Source organism: Oncorhynchus keta, chromosome 23 (genome assembly GCF_023373465.1).
Source record: "Oncorhynchus keta strain PuntledgeMale-10-30-2019 chromosome 23, Oket_V2, whole genome shotgun sequence".
Lineage (NCBI taxonomy): Eukaryota > Metazoa > Chordata > Actinopteri > Salmoniformes > Salmonidae > Oncorhynchus > Oncorhynchus keta.
The window spans coordinates 14,658,721-14,672,956 of NC_068443.1; the positions used below are offsets into that span (position 1 = coordinate 14,658,721).

General features: G+C 45.1%; 2 protein-coding genes across 8 annotated transcripts in view; one reads left to right on the top strand and one right to left on the bottom strand.

The window, feature by feature from the left end:
- Positions 1-14,236, bottom strand: part of LOC118372431 (ephrin type-A receptor 3-like) — a 230,768-nt gene that overhangs the window by 147,292 nt on the left and 69,240 nt on the right. The gene's annotated exons all lie outside the window — the stretch shown is intronic.
- LOC127910998 (uncharacterized) lies at positions 11,686-13,100 on the top strand. Its single transcript, XM_052476505.1, has one exon. It carries the CDS (start codon positions 11,775-11,777, stop codon positions 13,098-13,100), a length of 1,326 nt encoding a protein of 441 aa, XP_052332465.1. The 5' UTR covers positions 11,686-11,774.

A 14,236-nucleotide genomic window follows, 5' to 3' on the forward strand; every position in this document is an offset into this window, starting at 1 on the left:
ACAAGTAGGTTTATTGCTTTCACGTACCTGATCCATAGTTCTACAGACAGACAGACAGACAGACAGACAGACAGACAGACAGACAGACAGACAGACAGACAGACAGACAGACAGACAGACAGACAGACAGACAGACAGACAGACAGACAGACAGACAGACAGACAGACAGACAGACAGACAGACAGACAGACAGATACAGAGATTCAAAAGGTAATGAGATAGAACAAGGCTGACGTTTTACAAATTCCTAACCAATTGTGTTTTTTTGTGTTGTTTTATTTTTTTTAACTGATTTTGTACATAACATTGCTGTTACCGTCTCTGATGACCAAAAATAACTTCTGAACATCAGGACTACGATTACTCACCACGGACTGGCAGAATACTTTTTTTCCTTTAATGAGTCTGACAAGTCCGACGTGAATGATATACTGCTTCCCCGGGAACAGGCCCAGATCCCCGTCATTTGCGTGAAGAGAAAGCGGAGAAAAAGGGGAGAATTCGTAGTCTATTGAATAAACCCCCACTTCCTTCCATTCTGCTAGCAAATGTGTAATCTTTGGAAATTAAAATCGATGACCTACGCAGAAGATTAAACTACCAACGGGACATTCAAACCCGTAATGTCTTGTTTCACAGAGTCGCGGCTGAACGACGACATTATCAAAATACAGCCTGTTGGTTATAGGCTGTATCAGCAGGAAATAACAGTGGTGTCTGGTAAGACACCCAATTTATTGTGGGAAGCTTGTGGAAAGCTACCTGAAACTTTTGACCCAAGTAAACAATTTAAAGGCAATGCTACCAAATACTAACTGAGTGTATGTAACCTGCTGACCCACTGGCAATGTGATGAAAGAAATAAAAGCTGAAATAAATCATTCTCTCTACTATTATTCTGACATTTCACATTCTATAAATAATGTTATGATCCTAACTGACCTAAGACAGGGAATGTTTACTAGGATTAAATGTCAGGAATTGTGAAAAACTGATTTTAAATGTATTTGGCTAAGGTGTATGTAATCTTCCGACTTCAACTGTAACAGCTGGTGCACGATATGTAAGGAAGTCTCGAGGTTTTGCTCGCCTGAAGTAGAGTATCTCATGATAATATATAAGCTGTCGACCACACTGTAGTATTAACTCAAAAAAGTTCTGGGACACTGTAAAGTCCATGGAGAATAAGAGCACCTCCTCCCAGCTGCCCACTGCTTTGAGGCTAGGAAACATTGTCACCCCCGATAAATCTGCTATAATTGATCATTTCAATAAGCATTTCTCTACGGCTGGCCATGCTTTCCACATCGCTACCCCTACCCCGGTCAACTGCCCAGCACCCTCCACAGCAACCCGCCAAAGCCCCCACCATTTCTCCTTTACACAAATCCAGATAGCCGATGTTCTGAAAGAGCTGCAAAATCTGGATCCCTACAAATCAGCCGGGCTAGACAATCTGGACCCTCTCTTTCTAAAATTATCTGCCGAAATTGTTGCAACCCCTATTACTAGCCTGTTCAACCACTCTTTCGTATCGTCTGAGATTCCCAAAGATTGGAAAGCTGCAGCGGTCATCCCCCTCTTCAAAGGGGGTGACACTCTAGACCCAAACTGCTACAGACCTATATCTATCCTACCCTGTCTTTCTAAGGTCTTCGAAAGCCAAGTTAACAAACAGATTACTGACCACTTCGAATCCCACCGTAACTTCTCCGCTATGCAATCTGGTTTCAGAGCAGGTCATGGGTGCACCTCAGCCACGCTCAAGGTTCTGAACGACATCATAACCGCCATCGATAAGAGACATTACTGTGCAGCTGTATTCATCGACCTGGCCCAGGCTTTCGACTCTGTCAATCACAACATTCTTATTGGCAGACTCGACAGCCTTGGTTTGTCAAATGATTGCCTCGCCTGGTTTACCAACTACTTCTCTGATAGAGTTCAGTGTGTCAAATCGGAGGGCCTGTTGTCGGGACCTCTGACAGTCTCTATGGGTGTGCCACTGGGTTCAATTCTCGTGCCGACTCTCTTTTTTGTATACATCAATGATGTTGCGCTTGCTGCTGGTGATTCTCTGATCCACCTCTATGCAGACGACACCATTCTGTATACTTCTGGCCCCTCCTTGGACACTGTGTTAACTAACCTCCAAACGAGCTTCAATGCCATACAACTCTCCTTCCATGGCCTCCAACTGCTCTTAAACGCAAGTAAAAACTAAATGCATGATTTTCAATCTATCGCTGCCCGCACCTGCTCGCCCGTCCAGCATCACTACTCTGGACGGCTCTGACTTAGAATACGTGGACAACTACATATACCTGGGTGTCTGGTTAGACTGTAAACTTTCCTTCCAGACTCACATGAAGCATCTCCAATCCAAAATTAGATCTAGAATTGGCTTCCTATATCGCAACAAAGCATCCTTCACTCATGCTGCTAAACATACCCTCGTTAAACTGACCATCCTACCGATCCTCGACTTTGGTGATGTCATCTATAAAATACCCTACAACACTCTACACAACAAACTGGATGCAGTCTATCACAGTGCCATCTGTTTTGTCACCAAAGCCCCATATACTACCCACCATTGCGACCTGTACACTCTCGTTGGCTGGCCCTCGCTTCATACTCGTCGCCAAACCCACTGGCTACAGGTTATCTACAAGTCTCTGCTAGGTAAAGCCCCGCCTTATCTCAGCTCACTGGTCACCATAGCAGCACCCACTCGTAGCACGCGCTCCAGCAGATATATCTCACTGGTGACACCCAAAGCCAATTCCTCCTTTGGTCGCCTTTCCTTCCAGTTCTCTGCTGCCCATGACCGGAACGAATTGCAAACATTTCTGAAGCTAGAGACTCACATCTCCCTCACTAGCTTTAAGCACCAACTGTCAGAGCATTTTACAGATCACTGCACCTGTACATAGCCTATCTGTAAACAGCCAATCTATCTACCTACCTCATCCCCATACTGGTATTTATTTATTTTGCTCCTTTGCACCCCAGTATCTCCACCTGCACATTCATCTTCTGCCGTTCTACCATTCCAGTGTTTAATTGCTATATTGTAATTACTTCGCCACCATGGCCTATTTATTTCCTTAACTTACCTCATTTGCACTCACTGTATATAGACGTTTTGTTTAATTTTGTTCTACTGTATTATTGACTGTATGTTTTGTTTATTCCATGTGTAACTCTGTGTTGTTATATGTGTCGAATTGCTGTCACGCCTTGGTCATAGTGTTTTGTGTTTGGTCAGGCCAGGGTGTGACATGGGTTTATGTTGTGTTTCGTATTGGGGTTTTTGTAGGTATTGGGAATGCGGCTGAGTGAGGGTGTAGCTTGGGTTGGCTGCCTGAGGCGGTTCTCATTCAGAGTCAGGTGATTCTCGTTGTCTCTGATTGGGAACCGTATTTAGGTAGCCTGGGTTTCGCTTTGTATTTCGTGGGTGATTGTTCCTGTCTCTGTGTAGTTTCACCAGATAGGCTGTAATTAGGTTTCACGTTCCGTTTGTTGTTTTTGTATTTGTATAGTTATTTCATGTATCGCTTTTTTCATTAAAGTCATGAGTAACCACCACGCTGCATTTCGGTCCGACTCTCTTTCTACAAACGAAGAACGCAGTTACAGAATCACCCACCACACACGGACCGAGCAGCGTGTTAACAGGCAGCGACAGCATGAACAGCGAAGGGAGGACGTTATGGACAGCAGAAGCATGGAGTATACTACGTGGGAAGAAATAGACAGGTGGGCGGTCGACCCAGAGAGAGTGCCGGAGCCCGCCTGGGATTCGCTGGAGCAGTGCGAAGAGGGCTATAGGAGAATGGAGTCGAAGAGAAAGACACGGCGGCGCAGAGCGAAACGAGAAAGTCACCCCCAAATATTTATTGGGGGAGGGCTCAGAGGGAGAGTGGCTGAGTCAGGAGTCAGACCTGAGCCAAACTCTCCCTATTAATCGTGAGGAGCAGCTGCAGTGGGAGAGGCTGCACCACTTGGAGAATTGGACATGGGAGGAAGAACTGGACGGAAAAGGACCCTGGGCTCAGCCTGGTGAATATCGCCGCCCCAAGGAGGAACTAGAGGCGGAAAAGCGGAGAGGCGCTGGTATGAGGAGGCAGCACGGCGACGCAGATGAAAGCCCGAAAAGCAGCTCAAAAAAATTATTGGGGGGGTGGCTTACAAGGAGTATGGCTACACCAGGTAGGATACCTGCGCAAACTCCCTGTGCTTACCGGGGGGCTAGAGAGACCGGGCAGGCACTGTGTTATACTATGGAGCGCACAGTGTTTCCAGTGCCGGCTGCCCCTCAGTCCTGGGCTGCCCCTCAGTTCCGGGCTGCCCCTCAGTCTCGAGCTGCCCCTCAGTCCCGAGCTGCCCCTCAGTCCCGAGCTGCCCCTCAGTCCCGAGCTGCCCCTCAGTTCTGTGGGGTTCTGGGTGAGGACTATCAGGCCATGGTCGGCGGCGAGGGTGGATTATCCCAGGACGCGAAGGGGAGGAACTAGGACATTAATGGAGTGGGGTCCACGTCCCGAGCCGGAACTGCCACCATGGACAGACGCCCACCCGGACCCTCCCTATGGTTTTTAGGTGCGTCCGGGAGTCCGCACCTTAGGGGGGGGGGGGTTCTGTCACGCCTTGGTCATAGTGTTTTGTGTTTTGGTTATATATTTGGTCTGGCCAGGGTGTGACATGGGTTTATGTTGTGTTTCGTATTGGGGGTTTTGTAGGTATTGGGATTGCGGCTGAGTAGGGGTGTAGCATAGGTTGGCTGCCTGAGGCGGTTCTCAATCAGAGTCAGGTGATTCTCGTTGTCTCTGATTGGGAACCATATTTAGGTAGCCTGGGTTTCGCTTTGTATTTCGTGGGTGATTGTTCCTGTCTCTGTGTAGTTTCACCAGATAGGCTGTAATTAGGTTTCAGGTTCCGTTTGTTGTTTTTGTATTTGTATAGTTATTTCATGTATCGCTTTTTTTCATTAAAGTCATGAGTAACCACCACGCTGCATTTCAGTCCGAATCTCTTTCTAGAAACGAAGAACGCCGTTACATACGCTTTATCTTGGCCAGGTCGCAGTTGCAAATGAGAACTTGCTCTCAACTAGCCTACCTGGTTAAATAAAGGTGAAACAAAAAAAAATTAAAAAATCTACCTGGAGAGTTCTCATCTGTATTTTTCGTAGCTGTCTACATAACACCAAAGATTGATGCTGGCACTAAGACCGCACAGAATGAGCTGTATTTCGCCATAAACAAACAGGAAAACGCTACCACAAAGGCAGCGCTCCTAGTAGTAAACTTAAATCCGTCTTACCAAATTTCTATCAGCATGATGAATGTGCAACAAGAGGGTAAAAAACTCTGGACCAACTTTATTCCACAAACAGGGACACATACAAAGCTCTCCCTCGCCCTTTGGGAATTCTGACCATAATTCTATGTTCCTGAACCCTGCTTACAAGCAAACATTTCATTTCTTCGAGATAGGGGGCGCTCTTTTAATTTTTGTATAAAAAACGTTCCCGGTTTTAACAAGATATTTTGTCACGAAAAGATGCTCGACTATGCATGTAATTGACAGCTTAGGAAAGACAAAACTCTGACATTTCCAAACTGCAAAGATATTATCTGTGAGTGCCCCAGAACTAATGCTACTGGCGAAACCAAGATGAAATTGCATACAGGAAATGTCCCAGATTCTGAAGGCGCTGTGTTCCAATGTCTCCTTATATGGCTGTGAATGCGCCAGGAATGAGCCTGCCCTTTCTGTCGTTTCCCCAAGGTGTCTGCAGCATTGTGACGTATTTGTAGGCATATCATTGGAAGATTGACCATAAGAGGCTACATTTACCGGTGTCCTGCGTCAAAATTATTACGTAATCTCTAGGTACATGCGCGTTCCATTTCTTCAGAGGAGAAACTAAACTGCCACGAATGATTTATCATCGATAGATATGTGAAAAACACCTTGAGGATCGATTCTAAACAACTTTTGCCATGTTTCTGTCGATATTATGGAGTTAATTTGGAAAAACGTTTGCGTTGTAATGACTTAATTTTCGGGTTTTTTCTTACCCAAATGTGATGAAGAAAACGGAGCGATTTGTCTACACAAATAATATTTTTGTAAAAACTGAACATTTGCTATCTAACTGAGAGTCTCCTCATTGAAAACATCTGAAGTTCTTCAAAGGTAAATTATTTTATTTGAATGCTTTTCTTGTTTTTGTGAAAATGTTGCATGCTGAATGCCAGGCTTAATGCTATGCTAGGCTATCAATACTCAAATCAAATCAAATTTTATTTGTCACATACACATGGTTAGCAGATGTTAATGCGAGTGTAGCGAAATGCTTGTGCTTCTAGTTCCGACAATGCAGTGATAACCAACAAGTAATCTAACTAACAATTCCAAAACTACTGTCTTATACATAGTGTAAGGGGATAAAGAATATGTACATAAGGATATATGAATGAGTGATGGTACAGGGCAGCATACAGTAGATGGTATCGAGTACAGTATATACATATGAGATGAGTATGTAGACAAAGTAAACAAAGTGGCATAGTTAAAGTGGCTAGTGATACATGTATTACATAAGGATGCAGTCGATGATATAGAGTACAGTATATACGTATGCATATGAGATGAATAATGTAGGGTAAGTAACATTATATAAGGTAGCATTGTTTAAAGTGGCTAGTGATATATTTACATCATTTCCCATCAATTCCCATTATTAAAGTGGCTGGAGTTGGGTCAGTGTCAATGTCAGTGTGTTGGCAGCAGCCACTCAATGTTAGTGGTGGCTGTTTAACAGTCTGATGGCCTTGAGATAGAAGCTGTTTTTCAGTCTCTCGGTCCCAGCTTTGATGCACCTGTACTGACCTCGCCTTCTGGATGATAGCGGGGTGAACAGGCAGTGGCACGGGTGGTTGATGTCCTTGATGATCTTTATGGCCTTCCTGTAACATCGGGTGGTGTAGGTGTCCTGGAGGGCAGGTAGTTTGCCCCCGGTGATGCGTTGTGCAGACCTCACTACCCTCTGGAGAGCCTTACGGTTGAGGGCGGAGCAGTTGCCGTACCAGGCGGTGATACAGCCCGCCAGGATGCTCTCGATTGTGCATCTGTAGAAGTTTGTGAGTGCTTTTGGTGACAAGCCGAATTTCTTCAGCCTCCTGAGGTTGAAGAGGCGCTGCTGCGCCTTCTTCACGACGCTGTCAGTGTGAGTGGACAAATTCAGTTTGTCTGTGATGTGTATGCCGAGGAACTTAAAACTTGCTACCCTCTCCACTACTGTTCCATCGATGTGGATATGGGGGTGTTCCCTCTGCTGTTTCCTGAAGTCCACAATCATCTCCTTAGTTTTGTTGACGTTGAGTGTGAGGTTATTTTCCTGACACCACACTCCGAGGGCCCTCACCTCCTCCCTGTAGGTCGTCTCGTCGTTGTTGGTAATCAAGCCTACCACTGTTGTGTCGTCCGCAAACTTGATGATTGAGTTGGAGGCGTGCGTAGCCACGCAGTCGTAGGTGAACAGGGAGTACAGGAGAGGGCTCAGAACGCACCCTTGTGGGGCCCCCGTGTTGAGGATCAGCGGGGAGGAGATGTTGTTGCCTACCCTCACCACCTGTGGGCGGCACGTCAGGAAGTCCAGTACCCAGTTGCACAGGGCGGGGTCGAGACCCAGGGTCTCGAGCTTGATGACGAGCTTGGAGGGTACTATGGTGTTGAATGCCGAGCTGTAGTCGATGAACAGCATTCTCACATAGGTATTCCTCTTGTCCAGGTGGGTTAGGGCAGTGTGCAGTGTGGTTGAGATTGCATCGTCTGTGGACCTATTTGGGCGGTAAGCAAATTGGAGTGGGTCTAGGGTGTCAGGTAGGGTGGAGGTGATATGGTCCTTGACGAGTCTCTCAAAGCACTTCATGATGACGGAAGTGAGTGCTACGGGGCGGTAGTCGTTTAGCTCAGTTACCTTAGCTTTCTTGGGAACAGGAACAATGGTGGCCCTCTTGAAGCATGTGGGAACAGCAGACTGGTATAGGGATTGATTGAATATGTCCGTAAACACACCGGCCAGCTGGTCTGCGCATGCTCTGAGGGCGCGGCTGGGAATGCCGTCTGGGCTTGCAGCCTTGCGAGGGTTAACACGTTTAAATGTCTTACTCACCTCGGCTGCAGTGAAGGAGAGACTGCATGTTTTCGTTGCAGGCCGTGCCAGTGGCACTGTATTGTCCTCAAAGCGGGCAAAAAAGTTATTTAGTCTGCCTGGGAGCAAGACATCCTGGTCCGTGACTGGGCTGGGTTTCTTCTTGTAGTCCGTGATTGACTGTAGACCCTGCCACATGCCTCTTGTGTCTGAGCCGTTGAATTGAGATTCTACTTTGTCTCTGTACTGACGCTTAGCTTGTTTAATAGCCTTGCGGAGGGAATAGCTGCACTGTTTGTATTCGGTCATGTTACCAGACACCTTGCCCTGATTAAAAGCAGTGGTTTGCGCTTTCAGTTTCATGCGAATGCTGCCATCAATCCACGGTTTCTGGTTAGGGAATGTTTTTATCGTTGCTATGGGAACGACATCTTCAACGCACGTTCTAATGAACTCGCACACCGAATCAGCGTATTCGTCAATATTTTTATCTGACGCAATACGAAACATGTCCCAGTCCACGTGATGGAAGCAGTTTTGGAGTGTGGAGTCAGCTTGGTCAGACCAGCATTGGGTAGACCTCAGCGTGGGAGCCTCTTGTTTAAGTTTCTGTCTGTAGGCAGGGATCAACAAAATGGAGTCGTGGTCAGCTTTTCTGAAAGGGGGGCGGGGCAGGGCCTTATATGCGTCGCGGAAGTTAGAGTAACAATGATCCAAGGTTGCGCAATCGATATGCTGATAAAATTTAGGGAGTCTTGTTTTCAGATTAGCTTTGTTAAAATCCCCAGCTACAATGAATGCAGCCTCCAGATAAATGGTTTCCAGTTTGCAAAGAGTTAAATAAAGTTTGTTCAGAGCCATCGATGTGTCTGCTTGGGTGGGGATATATACGGCTGTGATTATAATCGAAGAGAATTCTCTTGGTAGATAATGCGGTCTACATTTGATTGTGAGGAATTCTAAATCAGGTGAACAGAAGGATTTGAGTTCCTGTATGTTTCTTTCATCACACCATGTCTCGTTAGTCATGAGGCATACGCCCCCGCCACACTTCTTACCAGAAAGATGTTTGTTTCGTCGGCGCGATGCGTGGAGAAACCCGTTGGCTGCACCGCCCCGGATAGCGTCTCTCCAGTGAGCCATGTTTCCGTGAAGCAGAGAACGTTACAGTCTCTGATGTCCCTCTGGAATGCTACCCTTGCTCGGATTTCATCAACCTTGTTGACAAGAGACTGGACATTGGCAAGAAGAATGCTAGGGAGTGGTGCACGATGTGCCCGTGTCCGGAGTCTGCCCAGAAGACCGCTACGTTTCCCTCTTTTACGAAGTCGTTTTTTGGGGTCGCTGCATGGAATCAATTCCGTTGACCTGTTTGTAAGGCAGAACACAGGATCCGCATCGCGGAAAACATATTCTTGGTCGTACTGATGGTGAGTTGACGCTGATCTTATATTCAGTACTTCTTCTCGACTGTATGTAATGAAACCTAAGATGACCTGGGGTACTAATGTAAGAAATAACACGTAAAAAAACAAAAAACTGCATAATTGCCAGCCATACTGTTACACAAATGCTTGTTTAGCTATGGTTCAAAAGCATATTTTGAAAATCTGAGATGACAGTGTTGTTAACAAAAGGCTAAGCTTGAGAGCCAATATATTTATTTCATTTCATTTGCGATTTTCATGAATAGTTAACGTTGCATTATGGTAATGAGCTTGAGGCTGTATTCACGATCCCGGATCCGGGATGGCTCGAATCAAGAGGTTAATCAGGAAGCCCCAGTGACTCGATCTATAAAAAGTGGTCAGATGAAGCAGATGACGCTACATGACTGTTGCGGGATTATTCCGATGGCATTGAGGAGTGCACCACATCAGTCAATGGCTTCATCAATAAGTGCATCGATGACGTCGTCCCCACAGTGACAGTACGTACATACTAGAGGACGATTGATTAATCGGAATGGCCGTATAATTAGGGCCAATTTCAAGTTTTCATAACAATCGGTAATCGGTATTTTTGGACACCAATTGTGGCCGTTTTTTGTTGGTTTTTTACCTTTATTTAACTAGGCAAGTCAGTTAAGAACACATTCTTATTTTCAATGACGGCCTAGGAACAGTGGGTTAAGTGCCTTGTTCAGAGCAGAATGACAGATTTTTACCTTGTCAACTCGGGGATTCGTTTTTGCAACCTTTCGGTTACTAGTCCAACGCTCTGACCACCTGCCTTACATTGCACTCCACGAGCCTGCGTGGAAGGATGACTACCTGTTACGTGAGGGCAGCAAAAAACCAAGGTAAGTTGCTAGCTAGCATTAAAATGATCTTATAAAAAACAATCAATCTTAACATAATCACTAGTTAACTACACATGGTTGATGACATTACTAGTTTATCTAGCGTGTCCTGCGTTGCATATAATCGATGCGGTGCCTGTTAATTTCTCATCGAATCACAGCCTACTTCGCTAAACGGGTGATGATTTAACCTCTTCAGTTTACCCTCTACTTTTTCGAACATTTTGTTAAAAATCGCGCAACATTTCTAACATGGCTAAAGCTAAAACTGGCGAGTGTAGAGAGTATAGAGATATTGTTATCCACGTCGGCACCAACGATGTTAGGAAGAAACAGTCAGAGATCACCAAGCGCAACATAGCTTCTGCGTGCATATCAGCTAGAAAGATGTGTCGGCATCGAGTAATTGTCTCTGGCCCCCTCTCAGTTAGGGGGAGTGATGAGCTCTACAGCAGAGTCTCACAACTCAATCGCTGGTTGAAAACTGTTTTCTGCCCCTCCCAAAAGATAGAATTTGTAGATAATTGGCCCTCTTTCTGGGACTCACCCACAAACAGGACCAAGCCTGACCTGCTGAGGAGTGACGGACTCCATCCTAGCTGGAGGGGTGCTCTCATCTTATCTGCCAACACAGACAGGGCTCTAACTCCTCTAGCTCAACAATGAAATAGGGTGCAGGCCAGGCAGCAGGCTATTAGCCAGCCTGCCAGCATAGTGGAGTCTGCCACTAGCATAGTCAGTGTAGTCAGCTCAGCTATCACCATTGAGACCGTGTCTGTGCCTCGACCTAGGTTGGGCAAAACTAAACATGGCGGTGTTCGCCTTAGCAATCTCACTAGGATAAAGACCACCTCCATTCCTGTCATTACTGAAAGAGATCATGATACCTCACATCTCAAAATAGGGCTACTTAATGTTAGATCCCTTACTTCAAAGGCAATTATAGTCAATGAACTAATCACTGATCATAATATAAATAATATAATAATATATGCCATTTAGCAGACGCTTTTATCCAAAGCGACTTACAGTCATGTGTGCATACATTCTACGTATGGGTGGTCCCGGGGAGCGAACCCACTACCCTGGCGTTACAAGCGCCATGCTCTACCAACTGAGCTACAGAAGGACCACACCATCTTGATGTGATTGGCCTGACTGAAACATGGCTTAAGCCTGATGAATTTACTGTGTTAAATGAGGCCTCACCTCCTGGCTACACTAGTGACCATATCCCCTGTGCATCCCGCAAAGGCGGAGGTGTTGCTAACATTTACGATAGCAAATTTCAATTTACAAAAAAAAAAATGACGTTTTCGTCTTTTGAGCTTCTAGTCATGAAATCTATGCAGCCTACTCAATCACTTTTTATAGCTACTGTTTACAGGCCTCCTGGGCCATATACAGCGTTTCTCACTGAGTTCCCTGAATTCCTATCAGACCTTGTAGTCATTGCAGATAATATTCTAATCTTTGGTGACTTTAATATTCACATGGAAAAGTCCACAGACCCACTCCAAAAGGCTTTTGGAGCCATCATCGACTCAGTGGGTTTTGTCCAACATGTCTCTGGACCCACTCACTGTCACAGTCATACGCTGGACCTAGTTTTGTCCCATGGAATAAATGTTGTGGATCTTAATGTTTTTCCTCATAATCCTGGACTATCGGACCACCATTTTATTACGTTTGCAATTGCAACAAATAATCTGCTCAGACCCCAACCAAGGAACATCAAAAGTCGTGCTATAAATTCACAGACAACACAAAGATTCCTTGATGCCCTTCCAGACTCCCTCTGCCTACCCAAGGACGCCAGAGGACAAAAATCCGTTAACCACCTAACTGAGGATCTCAATTTAACCTTGCGCAATACCCTAGATGCAGTTGCACCCCTAAAAACTAAAAAAATGTCTCATAAGAAACTAGCTCCCTGGTACACAGAAAATACCCGAGCTCTGAAGCAAGCTTCCAGAAAATTGGAACGGAAATGGCGCCACACCAAACTGGAAGTCTTCCGACTAGCTTGGAAGGACGGTACCGTGCAGTACCGAAGAGCCCTTACTGCTGCTCGATCGTCCTATTTTTCTAACTTAATTGAGGAAAATAAGAACAATCCGAAATTCCTTTTTGATACTGTGGCAAAGCTAACTAAAAAGCAGCATTCCCCAAGAGAGGATGACTTTCACTTTAGCAGTGATAAATTCATGAACTTCTTTGAGGAAAAGATTATGATTATTAGAAAGCAAATTACGGACTCCTCTTTAAACCTGCGTATTCCTCCAAACCTCAGTTGTCCTGAGTCTGCACAACTCTGCCAGGACCTAGGATCAAGAGAGACGCTCAAGTGTTTTAGTACTATATCTCTTGACACAATGATGAAAATAATCATGGCCTCTAAACCTTCAAGCTGTATACTGGACCCTATTCCAACTAAACTACTGAAAGAGCTGCTTCCTGTGCTTGGCCCTCCTATGTTGAACATAATAAACGGCTCTCTATCCACTGGATGTGTACCAAACTCACTAAAAGTGGCAGTAATAAAGCCTCTCTTGAAAAAGCCAAACCTTGACCCAGAAAATATAAAAACTATCGGCCTATATCGAATCTTCCATTCCTCTCAAAGATTTTAGAGAAGGCTGTTGCGCAGCAACTCACTGCCTTCCTGAAGACAAACAATGTATACGAAATGCTTCAGTCTGGTTTTAGACCCCATCATAGCACTGAGACGGCACTTGTGAAGGTGGTAAATGACATTTTAATGGCATCGGACCGAGGCTCTGCATCTGTCCTCGTGCTCCTAGACCTTAATGCTGCTTTTGATACCATCGATCACCACATTCTTTTGGAGAGATTGGAAACCCAAATTGGTCTACACGGACATGTTCTGGCCTGGTTTAGGTCTTATCTGTCGGAAAGATATCAGTTTGTCTCTGTGAATGGTTTGTCCTCTGACAAATCAACTGTAAATTTCGGTGTTCCTCAAGGTTCTGTTTTAGGACCACTATTGTTTTCACTATATATTTTACCTCTTGGGGATGTTATTCGAAAACATAATGTAAACTTTCACTGCTATGCGGATGACACACAGCTGTACATTTCAATGAAACATGGTGAAGCCCCAAAATTGCCCTCGCTAGAAGCATGTGTTTCAGACATAAGGAAGTGGATGGCTGCAAACGTTCTACTATTAAACTCGGACAAAACAGAGATGCTTGTTCTAGGTCCCAAGAAACAAAGAGATCTTCTGTTGAATCTGACAATTAATCTTAATGGTTGTACAGTCGTCTCAAATAAAACTGTGAAGGACCTCGGCGTTACTCTGGACCCTGATCTCTCTTTTGAAGAACATATCAAGACCATTTCGAGGACAGCTTTTTTCCATCTACGTAACATTGCAAAAATCAGAAACTTTCTGTCCAAAAATGATGCAGAAAAATTAATCCATGCTTTTGTCACTTCTAGGTTAGACTACTGCAATGCTCTATTTTCCGGCTACCAGGATAAAGCACTAAATAAACTTCAGTTAGTGCTAAATACGGCTGCTAGAATCCTGACTAGAACCAAAAAATTTGATCATATTACTCCAGTGCTAGCCTCTCTACACTGGCTTCCTGTCAAAGCAAGGGCTGATTTCAAGGTTTTACTGCTAACCTACAAAGCATTACATGGGCTTGCTCCTACCTACCTCTCTGATTTGGTCCTGCCGTACATACTTACACGTACGCTACGGTCACAAGACGCAGGCCTCCTAATTGTCCCTAGAATT

What these genes read in the sequence shown, in the direction of transcription:
- LOC127910998 (XM_052476505.1), top strand. Translation starts at nt 11,775, where the DNA reads ATGACGTTTTCGTCTTTTGAGCTTCTAGTCATGAAATCTATGCAGCCT.